Raw genomic sequence first — 23,154 nt, forward strand, 5'->3', positions numbered from 1 at the left:
GCCCCGCCGGGGTGTCGGTGTCTCGGCGCCGTGCCTGAGGCGGCTCTTTTCCCTCTCTTTCTCTGGAGCAGCCGCTCCCTGGCTATAGTTGGCGGATGGGTCTGAGCACTCCTGCGCTTCCAACTTCGAAGGCAGGTGTTAAAAAATGTGGATCGCGTGTGGAATAACACGTAAGACGTCTCTGAGTGTGTTGGGCGCCAACTGGTATGCGGGAAACCCCATTCAAACATAAAAACCGGTTTTTACTCTAAGGGTGACTGAACGGTGGCACAGGTTGCCCAGAGCGGCTGCGGCGTCTCCATCCTCGGAGACTTTCGAACCCGCGCAGGACCGCGTCCAGTCAGCCTGCTGTAGCTGACCCCGCTTGGGCAGGGCAGTTGGGCTGGATGATCTCCAGAGGTCTCTTCCAGCCTAAACCACTCTGATTTTGTGAAGCAACAAATTGAAAATTTCCCTGTGTGACTTCCTGTCTTTTGAAATTGAAAATTTTCTCTTCCCCGAGTTGCTGAAGTACCCCATGCTCCCGAGTCATTCGGATGTTCACACAGGTTTAATTGGCATACCAGTGTAGAAGTCCATTTCTTTTTCATGGCAATAACACTGCTGAAGTTTGCTCCGGAGAGGGGAAGAGGATGCGAAGCAGAGCAGTATTCTGCCCTGTGCACGTCAAAAAAGTTTTTATTTTCACGGGAATAGCTTTTTAATCAAAGACAGGTAACAGGTAGGTACATGCTACTGGAGAGACACTGGATGCTATCTTGTATCAGGCTGGTGGTTTGTTTCATTAAACCTGAAGTGCGAAGGAAGTTAATAGCATATATGAACAGAAAAACCTGTGTTAGCACAGTGGTAGCCGTGGCTCATGAACCTCTTAGGAATTTGCAGGCTCCTCTTAAGGATCCTGCTGAAAACCCAGATAAGCTTCCCTTTGCAAACCGAAAAACCTGTATTAAGTAATTGAGCCTGATGCAGCAACTTTGCTTTGAACAAATTGTCTGTAAACTTTGCATTGGCTATGCAGTCTGTGAGTCTGGACACTTCCCGGTTCTGTGGGCTGCCATGCTTGGAGAGAGACGAGGGTCTAACTGGCCAGTCCATACATTTTTTCCATTCACTGCATTTGCAGCTGCTAAGAGCTGTTGCTCTTATCTTCTCAGAGAAATGCAACACGTTGCTTCACCGGTCTCTCACTGAAGTTGTGTGTGAAGAACTGGCGATTAGTATAAGGTCATGAGGTTTTCCATATGTTGGTTATAACCATGAGATGTTAAACATCTGAAGTAGAAGAGCAGGCAAAAGGGGAAAAAATATTCATGGAGAGAAAAATACTTGCCTCATTAAAATTCTCTATCCTCACCTTGACTTTTCAGCCACCTTTTACTTTTCATTGTAACAAACTTGAGAGCTGCATCATTCTCTCCGCTTATGCCTTTGACCCTGTAATCTAGTGAGACTACATAGCTCTGACTTGGTTTACTTCATAGATAATATGGGGTGGTTTGGTATATGTATTATACTACTACTTTGACTCTACTGTTTTCATTTAAGTCAAAAAATCTTCAAGCTAGAAATGAACCGGTGAAAATAGGGTAAGCAATGCTAGCACATGCACGTTGCACAGTATTGGACTCTCTAGTGGAGTCTGTGCCTTTTTATTAAACTTTTTAAGAAAAAAGTCAGTAAATAAGTTTCCCAAGTATAATCTCTTTGTGTAAGACTTAAACCAGGTTTGAAAAATACAACTAAGAGATCTTCTGTAATAAAGACAAAGGCCCTTACGTGGCCCTTTAATTTGTGGGGCTCAAGCTTTCACTTCAGAATCTACTTTTTGAGCCCTCATGTCTGCAAAGAAAACGTTCAGCCTTTTTCTCGCTCAGAAATGGGCCTCTATTGCTTGTATGGACTGCTTCCTGAGAGCTGTGAGAGGCTGATGTGGAAATGAGCAGTGTTGGCACCTCCGCTGTCGCGTGGCGGGGCTCTGAAAGGTACAGCATGAACCAGGATTGATTTGGGTCCTCCTACCCAAGCACCACTCTGTGAGGGTGATCCTTCGCTGCCATTTGCGGGCTGGAGGTGGGGAATGTGCTTTTTTTTTTTTCCCCTCCTGGCACCTTTCACTGATTTGAATTTCTGCCGTTTGTTAGCCAGACTGCTGTGGACGTTGGGGCTCCTGAGTGCAGGCGGGGGCCAGGCTCTTGGTGGCAGCCCAAACGCTGCGCTATCCCCAGGAGATGGAAAAGGGATTGGGCTTTCTACCATGGAGTCTCTACCAGCGAGCAGTCCTCGTGTGCTCTTCTTGGTTTTGCCTCATCTGTTAGATCGTTTTCCTCTCTTGGCGAATGCAGCGAGGGTAAACTGTCTTAATGAGGAACAGAAGATGTAGGTGATGCCTTAGTCTATGAATGCTACAAGGTGCTGAAACTTCAAAAAAGGGCTTCCTGGTTCTTAGGGATCTTCCATGAGCACCCATGGCAGCAACTGGCTGCTTAGAAAGATGGGCTTTTGGCTTGAGCTGGTTTGGTGGGTCTTAACTTCCTCTCTCTCTGGTCACGTTCCAAAGACTGCTATCAACTGAGAAGGAAAAGTTGGGGCGGTAAATGAAGTAGTAGTGACAGTTTAACTAAACACAGTCAAATGATGGAGTTGGGGTACAGAGGGGGAGGACTTGAGCATGAGCCGTCCCTTCCGAGCCTCTTAGCTTAAGTGACTAAATTGAATGAGTTAGTTACTACTTTGTGGCTTAGTCTTACAGCATTACGTGACACATGCTGAATCTGTCTATGATTAATATGTTTTAAGAAGTGTCCTATGCTGCAGTAAATAGGTACTCAAGTAAAGACATGTTTATGCATGTGTACACTCTGTAGTGCCTTTTTTCCTCCTACTGTTCCGTCACTAACTGAGATGTCCCATGCTTTTGTTTTCCAGTGATTCACTGTAGATGCTCCAGGTGTTTTTCTTTCCCTTCAAAGCGAAGGATAAGAAAACGGCCCCGAGTCCTGACGTTGTTAAGTCTGCCTGAGGACGTTCTTTTTCATGTTCTGAAAGGCCTTCCTGCTGAGGACATCCTCTCCGTCAGAGCTGTGAGTCTGCCACTGCTTCCCCTCTGTCATGCACCGTGGCTTCTCTCTGCCATTAGGAGCCAGGACTGCACACGGAAAAGGCTGGCTTCTCCTGCCAGAGTAAACCTGAAGAAAACCGAAGAATACATGCAGTAATAAATTAGATTTTTGCTATCCCAGTAGCAGTTTTATTCGTCAGTACTCAAGCTTAAGATGATTAGCAGTAGTATTTGAGTGCTCTGTAAATTTTCTGTGGGAATTGTTCAGCCACAGTGATCTAGCAGGACAAATTAGTTTGGTTTGGCATCTCTTGCCTTAATGATGATTAGGCAGGTAACAAGTTATGATTAACTTGTGATTAATTAGTTACTTATCTAAAATTAGATTGCAAAGAACTATTTTTCTGTTGGTCCCTTTATTTTAGTAATTATTATTTTATGCTCCCCCCTTGCAGGTGCACTCACATCTTAAATACCTTGTGGATAATCATGCTAGTGTTTGGGCATGTGCAAGTTTCCAAGAAATATGGCCTTCTCCAAACAATCTGAAGATGTTTGAAAGGTAAATTTTAAGAATCAAGTTTGTCTGACATTGTAGAAGAGGATGTTTGAAGGTAGATATACAATTCTAATCAGTCCTCGCTGTAAGTGGGGGACCTGACTTTACCTTTTTGTAGAAGTCTTCACTTAAGGTGATGAAGAATTGTTGATTTCATGTCTAAGCTGCAGCTTATAACTGCTGTCTCTAACTGGAGCAGGGCCCATTGCATATACCAAAGTTATTTATCTGTAAGGGCATTAATATTCCATATGGGAACGTAGCACATTAACTAAAATCTGTTACTGGTGCTTCCATATGAATTTGCAAGTGAAATCAGGGGCTCAAAAGCATAACCATATTTCTGAGTTGGTTTGGTCACTTCTTGTGCAAACCAGCGTATTGAAAAATAGGTAAATTTCATTATTAAAACGACTGAGGTTTGAAATGGTAATAGTAAATCTGCTTAAAAAGGAGGGAGAGCATCTTTTTATGTATCTGATTTGAAGGGGATGTGTCAGTTTAAATGTCATGCTAATTGTTTTGCTTCTGACTTTTGCTTCTTTGATGCATGTATTATGTTCTTTCTGAAGAACACTATTATGTGCACATCGGTTTGGAAGGGAGGAGCACAAGGGCTTGATGTCCTTGAGGGTACAAGCACCAAAACATGTTACGGCATTCTGGCATTGGGGATGTTGCATGGGAATGGGAAACAGTTCCTACGAACTGTCAAATTATCCAAATTATGGACATTGGCATACGAAAGGGTTGCAGCAAGAAAAGCCTCAGCATCACTTATGCTTAACTTCTGTAGTGAAAGCACAAATGCTTATGGTTGGTGATCACCAAATTCACAGCTTGGCCTCCACTGAAGTCACTTGTTTGAGGATGTGGGCCTGGAAGCACCTACTGATTTCAACCTCAAGTATCTTCTCTGTTTCCCATTCAGGGCTGCTGAAAGGGGTAACTTCGAAGCTGCTGTGAAGCTGGGGATAGCGTACCTGTACAATGAAGGCTGTAAGTGTGGAAGCTTGTACTCAGGTCTTTGGGGAAGATGGCATGACAGAAGGAAATATAGATGAGCTAAAGGCTTATCAGATACAGATCAGGCTAACTGTCTCATCATAAAGTTGGCACTTTTAGTGGCTGCTTGCAAAGCTGTTTCTCCTGTATCTCAAACACTGATGCTTTTGTACCCAGGTTCTAAAGCAGTGAAGTGCAGAGCCAGCTTGCTGCCTTCCGTGTGTGGTTAAGTCTCATTTACTATCGTGCCTCTTCAGTTTTACCTTTCAGTGCAGCTTAAGCACTGGCCACTGAACTACTAGGTGTTAAATGATAGAATCACACACAGCTCTTTTAGAAAAGAAGTCAATGCATAGTTTATGAATTCATGTTCAGAAGTTATCCTTTGTAAACTTCTGATCAAACTTGGCTACTTACCTAGTTTGATAAATGTATGAAAAGGGACTGACAATCGACAGGAGGAGCCTCCTTGCAGAGGGTACTGGCAAGGCAGGTGACTTGCATACTAATTTTTTCATACACTGACAGGAATTAACATTACTTTGAGTGTTGGTATTTGCAGAACACCCCCCCGCCCCAACTTAGGGTTGTATGTTCCTAAAGATTGATTGTAGTAAGATTTTTCTTCTTTTGCCATCTCCGTGATTTTTAAGGCTGTAAAGGGAAGACACTGTTCAGTCTTTTCCTGGTTGTATCCTATTGTCTGTCTTGGCCTGACTGAATGCCAAGCACGCATTGTGACTAAACTCAAAACTATTTCTGGCTCTTTTTTTTTTCATTCAGTGTCCATCTCCGACGAGGGTCGTGCAGAAGTGAATGGATTAAAGGCATCGCATTTCTTCAGTCTGGCGGAGCGTTTGAATGTGTGCGCAGCCCCATTTATCTGGCTTTTTATCCGTCCTCCCTGGTCCTTGAGTGGAAGCTGTTGTAAAGCTGTGGTCTACGAGAGTCTCAAAGCAGAGTGTCAGTTGGAGAAAGTAAGATTTCTTTCTGCCTTTGACTTTGACATAGGCTAGTAGCTGCGTCTAGTTATGTTGGAAAAAATATTTTTGTTTCCCCAAGATGCTCCTATGCTCTTGTTGCTTGACTGTAGATCAATCATTTTAATGAATTTATTGCCAAACTACACTTGGTATATCCCGAGAGCTGGAGGCCTGTCTGTCTCTTCTGAGAGATTCAGTACTGTCTCAAAGATGACAAAACATTGAGAAAAGCAAGGGGGAGGAATGATTGAAGGGCAAACAAAGTTGTGGTCTGGAATTACTAGCAAAAATTGCTATTGTTGTTTGTTTATCTTTTAACAATGCTTTATCTTAATGCTTTCTTCAGGCTCAAAAAGGATCTATTCTGCACTGCTTGGCTAAGGTCTTGAGTCTCTTTGAGGTGAGCAGTGTTTCTGATTTGATGTGTTTGGGTACTTTTTTTGGTGATGCTAATGCTGTTTACCTTGATTAACAAAAATCAAGAGCTGAACGCTCTTATATTCCTCAAGTGGCCTAGGAATTTCTGTTCTCATGAGTTTTTAATGTACTGGTTGTTTAAAGGAACATTACCAACTTAGTTTATTGAATTTTACAAACAGTGAAATTAATTTTGGCTTGATCATGGACTTGCAGTGTGTTCAGGTCTCAAAGGAAGCCTTCCAGTCATGATGCATATTAAAAAAAAAAAATCCTTCAGTGGCAAGCAAGCCAAAAAGCTTTTGTCTAGCTGAGGAAAACCACTAACTGCTTCCTGAGCCTGGATCTTCAAATGACAGCACTGAGTGGATGTGGGAGCACCCCTCACAGTCTGAAGGGGACTCGCAACTGGTTGATTCTGCTCTGTAGCTTTCAGTACAGAGCTTGTTCTGTAGCTTCTGAAGTGTTGAGATCTGGCACCCAGTTGGCTGGACAGCAAAAATACCATCATGCCTTTTGTTCTCAGGATGAAGAAAAAAGAAAAGAATCCCTTGAAATGTTTGAAGAATCTTCAAAGCAGGGTTGTTTAAACAGCTCCTACCTCCTTTGGGAAAGTAACAGAAAGGCTGCTGTAAGTAGTATTTCTTTGTCTCAAAACAACTTTTTCACTCTAACTTCTGGACCTCTGTTACGTGCAATGAACATACACAGAAAGAAATTGCTGTGCCTCGGAACTTACCTTCTTCATAAACAAGGAGAGTGCTAAGAACTCTCTCAAATGAGCTTTGGTGTCTGCCTTGGTGTTTAAAGTAAGTAAGTCTACGAGCAGTTGTAGCTGAGGTGCAGGCAGAAGTTTCTTTATACTAACTCTGCTAAAGGCATAGGCACTGCTGGCTAGTGATCATATGGCTCCCTGGGGAACAGGAGGGGGGAGACTGCCTGCATTGTCATTAATAAATCTGCCAAAGCTCTCGTGCTGGAATCCCAAGTGACCTGTCTCATTTCCTGTCAGACCTTGGGCAAGAATTGCAGAAAGTTTCTTAAAAAAATGTTGTCGTCATGATGAGAAACAGACTGGTTGCTGAAATAATAGATGTACCCACAAGGAGTGTTTTTTCTCTGGATATTAGTACTACAGTCCTTCTGTTTGTTGTGCAAAGGTAATGTTTTTTGAAATCTGTTTACATTCCTCTCTGCAGATGTCAGATCCTGGCAGATACCTCCAAAGTCTCAGGAAACTACGGGACTATGCAGCAAAGGGCTGCTGGGAAGCACAGGTAAGACTGACTTTTCCCAGGAAAACCGTTTTCATTCGGTCTTTCCTATGCTGTCATTGTAGGCCCAGACTCCTCTCTTTAGAAGCAAGGTCAAAATTGCTGAATAGTATCTGTACATGCGTGCGTGCATTTACTCTGCAGATCCCCCTCTTTTGGAAAATACTGCATGTCTGTGGTACAATCCAAGTAAGGATGCATCTTTTGATGGACTTAAAAGCCTACCCCCAAATAATGTGTGCGTCTAACATTTAAGCCAAACTAAGAACTACTGATTCTGTTACCTTTCAAGTAGTTTGTCATGTTCACTCTCTGTTTTCAGCAGGAAAATTACAGGACCTTCCTGTGCTGATTTAGTTTGCTTTTGGTAAAAAAAAAAAAAAAATCCAACAAAAAAATTCTTGTGTTCTCTGTACTACAGATAGCTTTAGCCAAAGCTTGTGGGAATGGAAACCTACTAGGATTAGAAGCAAAATCTTCCAGTGAAGTGGTGTCTCAAATCTTTCAAGCTTCTCTTCCTATCAGCAAGCAAAGTATCTTCACTGTGCAGAAAGGAATGAATGAAACAATGAGGTAAAAACTCATATCTGGGAGTCAGGCCACACAGCAGAAACCAATGCCTAAACAAATCTAGAATGAGGTCTGTTGGAAGACGGTGTCTTTTGCTTTACTCCTCTGTGATGCGTTATGTACAATCAGAGAAACACATGATATTTTGCAAAGAGGAAGTATTAGAGCCCTTACTTTAAACCCCGATGAAGAACTGAAATGAGGAGTGATGTTTTCTCTGGACTGTAAGTTCTTGCATCTGTCAAGACTAACAACCTCTTCAAGAACTAGAGGCAGTGTTTGACTTGTCAGAGGTATAGTTACTCTCCGGTTATCTTAGGTGGCCTGTAGCCTCCTAACTGATATGCCCTACCCCTTTCCTTGTGCAAGTGCCTATTAATTATAGGTTAGCTTCTAATTCCATTTCACAGACAAGAAGACCGTTGACCCTTCAGAGGATAACAGACCTCTGGTCGCAAATCCTTATCTCAGTGCAACGTGTCATTATTCTGAAAATTCTTTCGGTTGAATTTCTTGGTTGGAACTTTTGAGTGGAGAAGGGACGCAGTAACTAGGCGTGGGGAGGTTGTTCAGCACAGGTTTGGATGGCTTCTAACTGTGCAGATTGTCTCTTTCTTGTCCAGGTACATCCTGATTGATTGGCTGGTAGAAGTGGCTACCATGAAAGACTTTTCTAGCCTATGCCTTCACATGACAGTGGGATGTGTGGATCGTTATTTGAAGCTGAGACCTGTACCTCGGGCTCGACTACAACTTTTGGGAATAGCCTGCATGGTCATTTGCACACGGTAGGGGTTCTGACTGGTGAACAGAGGTGGTTATTGTGATCATTCAAATTCATTTCTGTGGCTCAAGCTTTTTTTTCCCCTTGCTAATAATAATACTAGAAAAAAATCTTTGGCTTCCCTCTGCGTTGACTGCTGCTTGAACTGTGTTCATATACAAACACTCACAATCTTGGCAAACGAGACACACAATGTTATTTCTTGGACATGTTTTTGAATACGAAAAAACTCCACAGTGGTGGATTGGTCTAAATGCATTCCATCAGCAACTGAAGTCTTTCATGCCGTATTAGCATGAGTAACCCTGTAAGGAACAACTGCAGCAGTGGTGTTACCTAGTTTAGTCTGTTACGCTCAGATGAACAGCATGGTGTGGTGGAAAATTATTCTTCTGTGTTAGTCCCCTTAATATCTGGCGTCTTAACCTAGGAGAAGTTTCCTAAATGAGGAATTAGGAATGTTCTAGTAGGTGGTTCCAGCTTAAAGGTGAAATAAATGAAGAGCTGCTGTTCTTTCTTTCCTGGTCTGTACCTGGGAAAGTACCTTATGAAGTTGTTTAACTCTTTGGTCATCTTGGGTGCATTTATCTGCCACAAAAACAGCAGTGCACAGGTGCAGAAATTCCCTTTCTTCTGGGGTTAACTGTTAATGATATTTAATATTGCAGTTTCATCAGCAAAGAGATCTTGACAATACGGGAAGCTGTGTGGCTAACAGACAACACATACAAATATGAAGACTTGGTCAGAATGATGGGCGAGATAATTTCTGCTCTAGAAGGAAAGATAAGGGTGAGTTTGGAAAGTGGATGGAATGTTTCACCCCTTGGGCTGCTACTGAAGTCAGGCTGTGGTAAGGAGCACTTCTTATCTAAGATGTTGGGGTTTCATGCAAGCGTTTTCAATCAGCTGTGGAGAGCATGCAGATACAAAACCCTCTGCCTTCCTGTAGAGATTAAAACTTAAGTTCTAAGAGGCCATTTATTCTTTCACTGGAGAATGCTTCAATGTCAGTGTAGTAGTTAAAACAAACAAACAAACAAAAAACCCTAATGTAAAGAAAACAGCATCTCCTGGAAACAACTGTTCTAAATACTTTGTGCTTGTCTTGTATTGCCAACCTCTGTTCTCCTTTATGCACTAGATACCTACCATCGTGGACTACAAGGAAGTATTGTCAAATGTAGTCTCACTGGAGAGAAGAACTCTTCACCTTTACAGCTTCATTTGTGAACTGTCACTCTTAAACACAAGCCTTTGTGTGTATTCCCCAGCTCGGCTGGCTGCTGCAGCACTGCTGCTGGCTAAGATACTACACAGGCAAGGTAAGAACAGCCTCTTCAGTGGAGCTGCGGCAGGGTATGTCAGTCTGCCTTGTCCTTTTAGGGAGGTGGGTTTTTTTTTTGGTGTTACTTTGTCTTTAGGCAAGATGTCCCAGTCACCTGGGGGGGAAGAGAGGGACAGGTGTAAGACTTCATAATGAAGAGCTGAGTTCAGTCTATTGTACCTCTTAATAGCTATGATGAACAAGAGTATTAGCATCAGACTATGCAAGCTTCGTGTTTAAATGAGACTGAAGATTCCTGTACTTAACTATAACTTCAGTTTGGCACATAAACCTATCCTTGAAGCTAGCTGTGAACTTGAACGAACTGTCTGCAGGCATAAGCTCGTGGAGATCATGATCTTTATCCCATAAAAAAAAAAAATCTGTCTGATTACAGAACTACCAAGCTTCATGAAATGGTAATGTGTACTTTCTTCTCCAGCACACCCCTGGACCAGCCAGCTCTCTGAGTGCACCGGTTTCTCTCTTGAAGACCTGTTGCCCTGTGTGCTAAGCCTCCACCAAAAGTGGTAATAGTTTTGGAACTCTTCTGGGAGGGCACATGAGTACTTGGATTCCAGCTCTTGCAGACACGCTGCATCTATAGAGTCAGCCCTTCCCAGTGAAGGACGTGGCTTTGGGAAACTGCCTTGCTCCCCCCACCACAAGGCACTAAAGCCTAAAGGCCAGTTCAGGGACAGCTCTTCTGTTTCTCACAACTGGTAGTGGCCCTGGGTTACAGAAAATGTGATGCTCCTCAAGGCTTAACAGGTTTCAGCTTGCCAAAGAGCACTATTTTCAGAAGACTGCAACTGGCTTATTGGTGAGCTTCAGAAGGAGTTCCAGTAGCAAGAGTAGCTCATTTTTTAAAGAGTACAAGGCAAATATCGTTTACTTCAAGGAACAGAAAAGGAATTAGATGCTCGTATGCTGAGAAACCAAGTGTCCTGGCTAGCTGCTTAGCAGCTCTGCTGAAACACCAACTTCCTTAGCACAGAACTGAGATGGACAGAGGGAAGGTATTTAAATTGGCAGGTTTTGCTGAAATTGTTTCATATAATCCATTCTAAGATTGGGGCTTTAATCTTTCTTTCCAGTTTCCATGACGATGTCCCAAAGGATTATAGGCAGGTGTCCTTAACTGCAGTGAAACAACGATTTGAAGATGAGCGTTATGAAGAAATAGGCAAAGAAAAGGTGGGTTAGCCCTTTGTCTTCATTTGCTGATGTCTGACACCAAGACCAAAGCTACCATATGGCAGGATGTAGTAAACTTCAAATAATGGGAAGCGGGTTCTAACTTTTTGGAGGACAGATTATCTAAATAAAGTGGTAGTCTTAAACTTGATCTGCGGGGACTGTAACTGCTCTGTTTGAGTACGTGTGGGAGGAACTCACTGGGGTAGATTTCTCCTAGAAAATAAAGATAAATAGCCTCCTTCTGGCTATCTGTTCCTTCTGGGAATCTTATGGTCTAATTCTTACTGGCTCTCTGATTTTTTTTATTTTTAGATGATGAGTTACAGCCAGCTCTGTTCATTGTTGGGTGTGAAACAGGAAGACCCGAAGCCCAGTCCCTTGCACACAAACATGGTGGAAATTCAGACTTTCCTTAGCTCTCCCTCTGGAAAGAGAACTAAAAGGCTAGTATAACTTATCACTGTAAATCTCCCTGCCCGCGGCAGGGGGGTTGGACTAGATGACCTTTAGGGGTCCCTTCCAACCCAAACTATTCTATGATTCTAAATGTCTCTGAAGATTAGCAGGAGCCTTTCCTCCTCTCTGGTATCCTGAGTTTTCATTCTTAAATATGATCAATTTTTCTGCAACTACCTTGACATACCTATTAAAAGAGCTGGAAAAAAAGACTTGGCTTTTAATGTGCGACTTCTGGATTTTCTTGCTGCAGGAGGAGGGAAGACAGCATTCAGGACGACAGAGGCAGCTTTGTGACTACACCCACAGCAGAGCTATCCACCCAGGAAGAAAGCCTTCTAGATAACTTCCTAGACTGGAGTTTAGATTCCTGCTCTGGTTATGAAGGTGATCAGGAAAGTGAAGGCGAGAGAGATGGAGACGGTGAGGGTTTTATTCTCCTTATAAAAAGCAGACGAGAGAATTAAAATTGTCTCTTCATCTTTGCTTAAAACTGTTTCTCAGGCAACAGAAGCCTGAACTTTCAGCTGAAGATGAGTTGGAAAAACTCTCCCCCTTCCCCAGTGGTTATAATTGTTGAACTATTTTAGAGGTATATATCTGTTCTCTTTCCCTATACTGCTTCAGAACATGATGAAGGGTTTTGTAGCTGCTTAGCGTTTCGGAGCGAGACTGTTTTCAGATACCACTGATAGTGGACCAAATGTGATGAATGGCCCACTGTGTTAGAAACACTGTATTATCTGTTTGTTTTGCTGACACTAGGACTGGCTGTTCACTTTCTAAACAGCTTTTAGTACCTATCCAAACAGCCTGAGGCGGGGAAGTTACTGTTGTAAATGAGAGTGAACTTAGTCCTCTACCCTCCCCTCCATGTTTACTTAAACATAAGGTTTATGCTTTTGCCTGTTGTGTTTTTGTGGTTTTTTTTTTTCCTGCTTGATTCTGTGCTGAATGCCTGCTTGGTGTGGCCCAAATCAAACCTGACCTTTTTATCATTCCACAGTGACAGGTCCCAGTGGGATCTTGGACGTGACGGTGGTCTACATGGATCCGGCGGAGCACTGCTGTCAGGACTCCAGTGATGAAGACAATCTAGCTGTAGAGTGGGCTGGGCATGCGGCACCACTGAGGGAGGCTAAGCTGCTGGATGACACTCGCAGCCTTTCGGCATATCGCACCCCAAGAAATCCTAACCTGGAAGGGAGCTCAGGCTACTCTTCCGTCAACAGTGCCAGTCCTACATCTTCTGTAGAAGGCAGCCTTGGAGTACCTCTCAAACCTACCTCAGCACTGTCTCTTGGCAGTGCCATGAACAAGGAGCCACGCCTGCCTCATTACCTGGAATCATGTTTACAGTCAGTCTGTGCTAGGCCTAGCGATGGCAAGTGTGACAGAAGGCAAGTCAAGCGAAAAAATGTGGCAGAACACAGTGAAGAAAGGGTGAACTTGGGCTTCTTAAGCCTCTGATTTCTTCATGCTCTTTACTTTTCTAGGGTTCCTGGAAACAGTATTTCTGTTGTAGTCATACAGGGATGATAGCGAATAATTGTCAATACCTCCAAAAAGAGCCCTTCCCCTCAACTTTGCCTATGCCTGTCTTGTAATTCTGTAGCTCACTTCTGGGCCATTTCTTTCCTTGATAGCTGCCTTTAAAAATATTCCATATTTTCTGGTCCTCTGCAAATTAAGATTCTTTTCCACATACAAAACTTTTTATAGCCCATTTTTGTCACACCTCACCAGTTTCTCCTTGGTGATAGAAAAGAACTCGTCATGTCCCTTGCTTTGCTGTGAGGCTTGGCACTATAAAAGAAAGGAATTGACTTTGGTTCTCAAGTTACTGGATGCAACACTATGCTTGAATTCTTCCACTTAAAAGGTCTTTTTGAGGTTGTGCTGCCTTTTCCTTCTGGCCAGGTACTGTCTCACTCAGCTGGTGCTTCCCTCTTCTATGTATATACCATTTGCTGCACTGATACAAGATTTTTATGGATATAATCAAGAGGTAAATGAAGGCTCACTGCAAGTCTGAGCTTCTTTTTTACCTACCTCTCAGATGGTTTTAAACCCCATTTGCCTCAGGCTCTAGTTGCCGTGTTTTCCTCGCCTGAAAAATCCTCCTCCTGTGCCTTAATGCTTCACTGCCCAGTGCTACAGTAATGGGATCTCTGTGAACTGTTGGTCTCTGCTGGAACGGTGTGGCTGAACTGCCACCTCCAGCCAGTGGCTCAATTTCATTTCCTGTCTCGCACGGTCTTCCTTGCTATTTCTGTTACTGTGTCCTCAAGTAAAGCACAAATCACTTGAACACTAGAAATGGGCAGCAACGTAGTAAAGGCAGACAGTTTGTTGTACTGAAAGCCCTAATTTAAGCCTCGCTACTGGCTCCTGATCTGCAAGAGCAGCATATGCTTTTCTTATCAAAAATTAAATCTGCTGCTTCGGTAACAATTTGGAGAAACCACCTACACTGACCTCAGCCTAGCAAGCCTGGGTTACAGCTCCTTCAGCCTGTGAATGTTAGGAAAACAGCCTTCTCTCTACAAACAGGTAGTGAGCATTGAAATACCAAGGTACAAGACTTCCAGGAGATGTCACTGAATTTAACACTGGAACTGGACTCCATGACTCCTCCTTTGTTTAAAAGTTACTGTGGCAGATGGCAACAGTTCAGATACACACACAGAGTGTAGTGACTTTTTTATAAAACTTTTTTTAATATAAATGGCTCCCTGTCTTACTTCAATGACTGGTATCCCCCTGACCTGGGGCTTGGAGAACTGATGAGGTGTTTGGGGATTATGATTAAGTTGCAGATGGGCCTGCCTGTAGGCTATTTGTGTTAACATGAGCAGCTGGGAGAACACCCTGCACAAATAGGGCTCAAACCACTGTCACAACTCTACAGCAGCCCCAGAAAGTGAGCCTACAGAAAGGCCTCGAACATGCCAAATAACTAACAGCAGCCTTGGGTGCTTGTCCACAAAGTTTATTACAAAACTATGTAATGCTACTGTAGTTAAAAAAAAAAATTCCCTGATTTAGTTTTTCTGTGCCAGGCTTCACCCTTCTCCCAGTGGCGACACTGCCGTTCTCCAGCTACTGCTTACAAGGACTTGCCATGCAGGAGTGTCTTCACGTTAACTTGTTACAGCAGTGGCTCAAAATTCAGCATTAGGTCATATTAAAATTGGAAGAAAACACTTATAAAAACCTCTCTCAGTTCTAAAACAGGTAGGTAAAAGTTAAATATCTGTGGGAAAGGCCACACACTGCAGAAAGCTTTTAACTCTTCCTGTGCAAGTTTTCTCGATCTGAAAGAAGGCACAAAGTAGGAACATTAATCAGTTCAGTTCCTTCCCAGGAAGAGTAAATTAGGTGATGAGGAGCAAGCTCCATCTTCCTGGGGCTTGCTGCTTAATCCAGTGGCCCTGGCTGATGCAGCCCTGGCCTAAATCCAGATCTGTCTCTATCAAGCCTCAATCTTGGAGGTGCCTCATGGATAAAACAGAGCACCTGGGCCTAGGGAGCCACCACTTACTGCCCAAGGCAACAGAACCAGAACTACAATCTACTTCCTGAAAAGGAAAAGCAAAAGATACAGCCCAGAGCCTCAGTTCTAAAAAAAATGAAAAAAGGGCCAGATTGCATCAGTCTGCATTTTGTTAGCTCCTCCACACCCCTGCAGACCGTTCAGCCTTTGCTTTATTAACCCTTGTTGTATTCCTCCAAGGACAAGTACTTCCAGAAAAAAATTGAGGAAACATATGCTGTAACACAGGCTAAGCCTGGCTTTGCGTAGCACTGGACTGATCTCTTAATAGGGAATGCTGAAGGGCCAGTGCTCCCTCCACGTGTCAGGAAGAGCCCCTAGGTTTCACTGGGAGAGATTTCACAGACCACCCTGCTCTGTCCTCACCTCCCGACTGCTGCCTGCCGCACCCCACGAGCGGGTCAGCAGCACTGTGCTGCTCCTGTGCTCCCAGCAGTACAGGGGGACAAGCGCTTTGTGCTGCTGCAGTCTAAACTACTGGCACTTACTTAGGGCACCATTTTGACATCCACAGAGTCATAAGCTGAAGCTTTCGCTTTTTCCAGTGGCTTCTTGAAGAGCTGCCGCAGGGCCTCATAGTCAGGCTTCTCCTCATACTCTAGTGCCATTACTTGCTGCAGGTAGCTCTGTAGGGCATCTGCAAAGCAAGGAACATCACTGCATGGAGCAGCACAGCAACACCAGTTGTCCTTACAAAGCTGCCAAATGGCCGCCTCAGACTGCTCTCCCTGTAGACAGTTCACCCACCTACCTTGGCCAGCCGCAGAGAGCGGAAAACAAAACCAAAGACTAACGTGAAGCTCAAAGACAGGACGGGGAAATGACCTCCAGCCTCAAATGTTGCATTTTTAAAGCCACCAGAACACTTGCCTCTTTAGCAAGGCTCATGAATACAGAAAATGGGTAAAGAAAACAAGGAATTTGTTCACAGGAGGAGCCTGTCAGCCAGTCTATGCAATGCTTGGTCACCGTCGCCAGTGGAAGCCATCCTGGACTAGCACCCCAGCACAGAGAAGGTTCTAGCTTCAGGTACAGTCAATCCTCCTTCCCCAAGTCCCACTGTCACAGAGAGCAAGCCCATACCTGGAATGGATCTCTGCCTGAAGCACAGCCGGAGAAGGCATATCACATCCCCTTTGTACCTGGAATAAGCAGTGCAGAGTGCTGTCAGATGAGAAGCAATGGAGCAGGCACCTGAACAGCCTGTCTTTGGCAATAGGGGCAAAAGAAACCAAAAAGCTGAATTCAGATGGCCACATTCTGAATGGAGCAGAAATCAGGGTTCATCAAACACCCTTTGGCCAGGCTCAACCTTTACAGTGGGATTTACCCACATCCCAATAGTGTACTATGGCCGAGTGATTTCTCTTCAGTCACAAAACCTCCCTCACTGTTTTCCGCTCAGCATTTCCCAAAAGAGTAGATGATTTCTCCTACTTTTCCTTCTTTTCCACCACAGTTTCTACTTTGTCCAGTTCATCAGACCAGGGCAAGAAGCCACAGAGCCATTTCAGAAGACAGTAGCCCAGAGATTGCAAGTCACTCCGGCGAGATGGTCCTGATGGGAAGGAAGAGATATTCACGTGTGAAAAAACAAGAGTTTGGGAGCCATCTCAGAAGAGGCCCAGGCTAGCACCTCTCCTCCAAAGGCAAGTAAGGACTCCAGCACTCATTGCACAACCTTGGAAGTCTCTATTTGAGGTGCCCCTTCTGTAAAACAGGCAGCCTCATGAAGGGGCAAAAGCCTAAAGGGCAGAAGTGAAGAAATGCAAGAGCTTCATTAAGACGTGCTCTAGGATATCAATACCTCTGGGAGCCTGCTGACTCTCACAGTTGAGGAATCACCTCCCAGCCTCTGGAGGAAGATTCGTCCAGTCTGAATACTGGGAGAGAACAGTCACATCCCAACCAGCAGAGGAACTGGCTAATTTAAATGCCTTTCCAGCTCTCATTGCTGCAAGGTCAGAGCAGAGCCTGCTGCAAATCTGTTTTGGGCAGGGATCCAGTCTGGCTTGAAACAGATCCCTGCTAAGCCAGCGCAAAGCGGCCCTGTTTTCTATTCCTCGCACGCCTGCAGTAGCCAAGGCTCCAGATGGCGCAGGAACATCCCTGCACCTCTTGCTGCAGTCGCTGAGTGACCTGGCAAGTCCCAACACAGCAGCCCAGAGAGAGGCAAGAGTAAACAGCCCAAATAGGAACTTGGTTCCAGATGCATGTGAATGCCTGGAAAGCAGCCATAACAGAAATGCCAGCAGGGAGCCCTAGCTCCAGAGAGCACTGCCACAGTAACAGCTCTAGCTGAGCTTTGCTGGCTTGTGTCAGAAACAGAGACTCACCTGCTCCCTTGTGACTGTCCAGACTGATAAACTCTATCGTGCCTTCATGAGGGGTCCTGCTGCCTTCGCGCTGAGCCACGTGCTTCCCTCCCGGGCAGTAACGGAACGCAAAGCAATAGCCTGCTAGGGTCACCTAGAAGACATCAGGAAGCACGCACCTGAGCGTGCGCGGGGCGTGAATTCTGCTTACAGCATAGCCTGCGATCCTGCACCACAGCACCTGCTTGAGCACTGCACAGACTGCACTGCTCCCCTGCCCAGCAGCAGGAACCCGGGTGTGGCTCTACCCCATTTCACAAGCCCACCTTCACTGCCATTTCTTCACAGCACTGCTCCTGCTCCCTACCTGTGTGAGGTCTGCTGGGTTCAAATAGACGTTCTCAGCCGTGACGTCCCCATGCACGTACTCGTTTTCATGAATGTACTCCAGGCAGTCTAGCTAGGAGTAAGCAGAAGAAGCGAGCATATCAGAACCACACAGAGTCCTTCAGCACCCTGGCTATCACCAAGCTGGACCCTCCCCAGCTCCCCGCAGCTGTGTGGAGGAGCACAAAAAGCACCATGTCTCACAGCCTCTAATTTTCAAGTGTCAGGTTTCTCTCATTCTCCTTACCCCAAATTCCTTTGAGGTGACATATTGCTCAAAAGATGCTATTCAAGTTTACAACAGGCTCAAGAGATGCTACTTAGAGACCCCAGCCAACCCCCTGGATCAGCTTTAAAACACCTCTGAAAGATCCAGAAGAAAGTTATAGGTCTTTTCTGAAAAAGTCTCTTAGAAAGTATTGGTTCTCTACATACCAGCCGGACTACAATCTGAAAAGCTGCCTTCTCCCTCAGCAGGTGTAAGCTATCATTCAGGACGGACTGAAGAGTTCGCCCTAAGTCAGAGAACACCAAAAACCTACAAGAGACAAGGATTTAGTTCATAGCAGTACCTACCTGATTTGGAAACACTGCAACAGAGACTTGTCAAGCGATCCACCTGGATTAGACCCCCCTTCAACTCCAAGTTGACCTGGGCAAACATTTCCTCAACTTCTGATAACAGAAAACTTGAAAAGGAGAGACGTGCTGATCGTGTGTTGCAGATATACAGCCTGAGTCTCCCCTTTGTGTTAAGCTTAAAAGGCAGGAATAAGGTGTCCCCTGGCCTGAGGGGCAGAAGCAGCAAAAGCAATGACTTCACCAGCAACACAAGGACTGAAGGAAACAGGATAATGAGAGGCAAACCATTTGTTAATAAATGAGATAGGAGCAGCGCATAAGGTTAGGAGCCCAGGGGACGAGAAAAGGAATAGCAGACAGCAAGGAGAGAAGAGGGAAAGCCCAAGAAGATGGCAGTTCTGAACAAAAGAGCTCAGCTGCGCCCTTTGCAGAGTCACCTCACCTGTAGCTATCTGCATGCAGTCCAAAGCCAACACAATTGGGGATTCCCAGCAACGGCACAGAGTGCCACTTCTTCCACTTCTCCACTAGAAGGGGAGAGAAGAGGACAGTGTGGCAGACGCTGATAAGGAGCTCCAGAACGAAGGAGCTCAGTCAGGGATGCCCTTTCTCCGAAGGCCTGCTCTGCCCTGGGCAGCCCACAGCAGGAAGCCTCTCTTGTACTGATTCTGTCCCAGAAATACCAGCCTGATGTGCTGGGGTATTGGCATGTCAACGCACATAGCACTGCAGAGCAAGAATAAGACAAAGGATGCTGGAAATACCAGAGCAGGCTGAGGCACGTGATTGCTATAGGGCTAGGTAAAAGAAGAAGGGGGCAGAGAGAGAGAGGGATGGAGCAGCAGATTTTTACAGTCCTCCCAGAAGTGCAAGTTTGACGTGAATTCCTCCGTCACCCCTCCTCAAACACCTGCCCACGTTTTCTGGTCAGCTTTGCTCTTGCTCAGGCTTCTGGGTCAATGGCGTAAATACCAGACAGCAGCTGACGGAGACACCCATGGAAGGGGCACAGGAGAGGGAGCCAAGGCAGGTCAGGCTGCAGGGCCAAACAGCCACCAGCGAGGTCAAGACAAAGCATGGGAAGAGCAAGAAAGCTTCAAAACGCCAATACTGCAGCGTCCTAAATGTACACAGAGGCGCCTGGGAGAGCAGGCTCTTGGCCAAACTTCTCAGCACTCTGGCACCAACCAAGCAGTGAATTAGTCTATTCTAGTCTGGCCTTCCGAGAGACTCACGTAATCGATGAGAGAGGGAGGCCAGTTTTCCTAACAAGCAGCCTAGTCCTTGCCCTTCCAAGAAGCACCAACCTGTGCCTGCCTTCGCAGCTCGCTGGAAGAAGTTCTGTTCATTGTAGATCTTGCCATCTTTGACATCCTAAAGGGAAAAGGAAGGAGGAGCATTACTTCAGCCACACACACCCTGCTACAAAGGGAAACTTGGGCAAGACTGCTACAAGACCTTCACTACTCATTTTAAAGAAAGCAACAACCCCCCCCCCAAAAAAAAAAATAAAATATCAGCAACAGAGCTGAGAACTCTGGCAGGTCTTTTGGTTCACTAATGCTGTGCCTAAGAACCACATAAACTCTGAGCATCAGCACAGAACAAGGGAGCGGCTGTCTCACGTTGGACATTTCAAGCACTACCACTTAGAACTGTCTGTGGGTTAAAAGCATCTAGATGATGCAGACCATCTGGCAACCTAGAGCGAGCTCTAGTCCCAAAGCTATTATTTTAAAAGGAGCCAGAGGTGACCTTATCCACAAACAGAGCTGACTCTGGCAGGTCTTTTGGTTCACTAATGCTGTGCCTAAGAACCACATAAACTCTGAGCATCAGCACAGAACAAGGGAGCGGCTGTCTCACGTTGGACATTTCAAGCACTACCACTTAGAACTGTCTGTGGGTTAAAAGCATCTAGATGATGCAGACCATCTGGCAACCTAGAGCGAGCTCTAGTCCCAAAGCTATTATTTTAAAAGGAGCCAGAGGTGACCTTATCCACAACACAGATGAGGTTATTTCTGCAAACAGGCAAGTCGCAACAAAGAACTGTAACATTTTATTCTAGCCGTCAGAAAGCGAGACAAGTCAGAAAGTCTGTATTGGTGACATTCAAGTCCCTGGGTAGTGTGCTGACATCTTACAATCAGCAAGCATTACTGCCCTTTCACTACCGCTGTTATTGAGTGACCTGAAATGCATATAGTTTACAGTCAATATGTATGTGTTTGCCTACGCACACATGTGTATATATATATATTCAGCCTACTGCAAGCTAACTTAAGACAGATGCTATCACGCATGGGAGGAGGCAGCAGTTTTATATTCTGGCTGGTTTGATTCCAAAGGCCCTACCCACAACTGGCCAAGGCAGCTGGAGAATCAGCAGGCTCCAGACAACACAAACGGCCATGTTCCAGAGGACATTTTATTCTGCACCTTGCCTGGTGAGCCAACCTGAGCCATCAAACCCAGGAGCCAAAATGCTCTCGTGTGCCGTATCATACTCGACAGTCCTCTGCAACCACAAGGGCTAGGCTGCGCCACCAGACTACCGAGCAAAACACCGAAAGATGCCAAAGGTGCAAAACAGAGCTGGGCGTGTTGCGTACAGAAGCAAATAGTTTCCCACCTACCGGTTCTAATTTTGTGGCACTTAGCTGTCTTTTCTCATTAACACTGTATTCTTTCTCCATCCTCTTAAACGGCTCAAAGGGGAGAGGGACTTTTCAAGGGTGGGCACCACCAGGTCCCCCACAGGGCCATTAGTCGGCACTGGTCTTCCCACAGACAAGCAACCCCCAAGAGCCACAGCAGACAAGAAAACAGTCTTTCTGCTCTGGTTTGTGAGTTACTGAAAATCAAATCAACTGAATTTCCATTGCAGAACATCTATTACTGGAAATAACACGTTTCTGGAGAACCCAAGTTATTGGCAAGTGCCTAGAAAGCTGGCTCGGAACTCCAACTATAATTACTGTTTGATTTAAAGATGTGCTCTGGCCTTACAGAGTCTCTCAGTGCTGGTTCATCACACTACCTCAGCACAGCCACCAAATTCTAACCTCTCCAGTTTCCCCAGACTTCAGCAGGGTACGCGCACACTTGCCATACAGGAAGAAAGCAGGTCTGACATTAATGAATCAAGATCTCTACCTTACACCACCAAATTCAGTTTTGGAGATTACGGAGCTCGGTGGATCAAAGAGGCAACCTTTGGGGATGAAGGCTTTTCCTTTTTTTAATCCTTATACCTGTTTTCTTCACACCTGTAGCAGAAGAGCCAACTTCTACTGAAATCCAAGCATGACACTCTCAGGAAGTTAAATCCATCTCCTAAGCTAGAAGGGGCCTCTGTGACCACTTTCTCTGAATTCCTCAGACACCCTTAGCCATACAGGCCAAATGGGTCGGGCCCTGGACACAGTACACTATGCACTATTCCTTACCCAAACAGATCAAAACTCACAAGTTTGAGGGAGTATCTTTGCTTTTGAGGACAGGTTCCAGATGCTGACTGTGCTGCGGAAGGATGGAACAGATGTGGTTACAGGAGCACAGAAGAGAGGTACTTGCAGTGTCAGTTGCATCATTAAACACAGCCTGTGCAGCTGGCTTTTGCTTATTCTCTGCTTCTTTCACGTGGTCTTTGTAAAAGCATCCTCCATGACGGCGTCTTCCCAGGTTACTACAAAATAATTCTTACCTTGCTCCAGAAGCACAGCACCCCTGACATGCTTCGAGTGCAGCTCTGCTTAAGTCACAAAAGCATCTAGGCATGGCTACAGTAGTGGGGTGCTTTGAAGGTGGTATGTAAAGAACAAATCATTAGTAGAATCTCAAAGGCACCCCCAAATTCATTTGCTGAGCATTCCCTCCAGCTCACTTAGTAGTTTGTCGAGTCTGTAAGAGATGCCAGAGTCCCTTCTGCTCTGCATGGATGTCAGAGTTTTATGTGGCCTTCCCCCTCCAAAAAGATTTGCACCCATTACTTGGCCTTGGGGTAGTTCCTCTTCTCCTGCTCTTAGACTGACTGCTATACACAGGTTATCGGCTGCTCGTCATCCAAAAGGTGTTTCTAAAAAAGCACCCTCCACTATAATAACAACATTTATTTTCTCTTTTTCTAACATCACATCTTTTTAAAGACATAGGTGGATGCCCAGACTTTGTTACACAACAGCAAAAGTAATTAAAAAGAAACTAAAGCCAAATATCAGGCAAAGCTTACTAATAGGATAAAATTCCTCCTGAACAGTGCTTCTGAGTTAACAATGGAGAACAAGATCGAAACCTTTCCTTTGGAAGTTTGCAACTAGACTAGAGAGAAAAGATCAGCAGTCACTGAACAGCTGAGAAGCAGCCCAGATGATTTAGCTGCTTTCTTTTGGCCCCCAAAACAGGCTGAGAATCCTGAACTGACGTTTAGTCAATACTGGCACCACCTACAACACAGGAACTCCTGGACGGTGCCGGCAGCATTTAGGTTTTGTACCTAAAAACCAGAAAGAGGAAGCATGGCCCCCAACGATGGGCATTTCGTCAAGTAACAGAGCAGCCCAGCCTCTGCTCGATCTTAGGCCAGCGCTAACATCCACGCTGGGATGCCCAGCGTGGGAACGCCAGACCCCGTGGGCCAGCCGGTCACTGCCATCCCGCAGGACAGCCGCAGAGC

General features: G+C 45.2%; 2 protein-coding genes across 2 annotated transcripts in view; one reads left to right on the top strand and one right to left on the bottom strand.

The window, feature by feature from the left end:
* CCNF (cyclin F) overlaps positions 1-14,176 on the top strand; it is a 60,748-nt gene extending 46,572 nt beyond the window's left edge. The window contains exons 2-17 of the mRNA XM_019471503.1: positions 2,929-3,083; positions 3,517-3,623; positions 4,552-4,619; positions 5,409-5,602; positions 5,955-6,008; positions 6,552-6,656; positions 7,225-7,302; positions 7,721-7,872; positions 8,493-8,657; positions 9,322-9,445; positions 9,798-9,978; positions 10,423-10,510; positions 11,078-11,177; positions 11,493-11,623; positions 11,890-12,059; positions 12,643-14,176. Of these exons, the coding sequence (XP_019327048.1) occupies positions 2,929-3,083; positions 3,517-3,623; positions 4,552-4,619; positions 5,409-5,602; positions 5,955-6,008; positions 6,552-6,656; positions 7,225-7,302; positions 7,721-7,872; positions 8,493-8,657; positions 9,322-9,445; positions 9,798-9,978; positions 10,423-10,510; positions 11,078-11,177; positions 11,493-11,623; positions 11,890-12,059; positions 12,643-13,106 (2,336 nt within the window). The 3' untranslated portion in view covers positions 13,107-14,176. The remainder of the gene's footprint in view (positions 1-2,928; positions 3,084-3,516; positions 3,624-4,551; positions 4,620-5,408; positions 5,603-5,954; positions 6,009-6,551; positions 6,657-7,224; positions 7,303-7,720; positions 7,873-8,492; positions 8,658-9,321; positions 9,446-9,797; positions 9,979-10,422; positions 10,511-11,077; positions 11,178-11,492; positions 11,624-11,889; positions 12,060-12,642) is intronic.
* A 21-nt stretch (positions 14,177-14,197) lies between these two features.
* On the bottom strand, positions 14,198-22,820 carry VRK3 (vaccinia related kinase 3). Its single transcript, XM_019471882.1, is given in 12 exon segments — positions 14,198-14,953; positions 15,681-15,829; positions 16,276-16,334; positions 16,630-16,750; positions 17,529-17,661; positions 17,875-17,967; positions 18,330-18,432; positions 18,919-19,003; positions 19,784-19,850; positions 21,949-22,001; positions 22,186-22,207; positions 22,209-22,820. Coding segments are annotated over 11 exon segments (936 nt in total). The 5' UTR covers positions 22,260-22,820; the 3' UTR covers positions 14,198-14,953.
* Positions 22,821-23,154: the final 334 nt, after the last annotated feature.

The sequence above is a fragment of the Aptenodytes forsteri genome, unplaced genomic scaffold, assembly GCF_000699145.1.
Source record: "Aptenodytes forsteri isolate BGI_AS27 unplaced genomic scaffold, ASM69914v1 Scaffold26, whole genome shotgun sequence".
NCBI classification, from domain to species: domain Eukaryota; kingdom Metazoa; phylum Chordata; class Aves; order Sphenisciformes; family Spheniscidae; genus Aptenodytes; species Aptenodytes forsteri.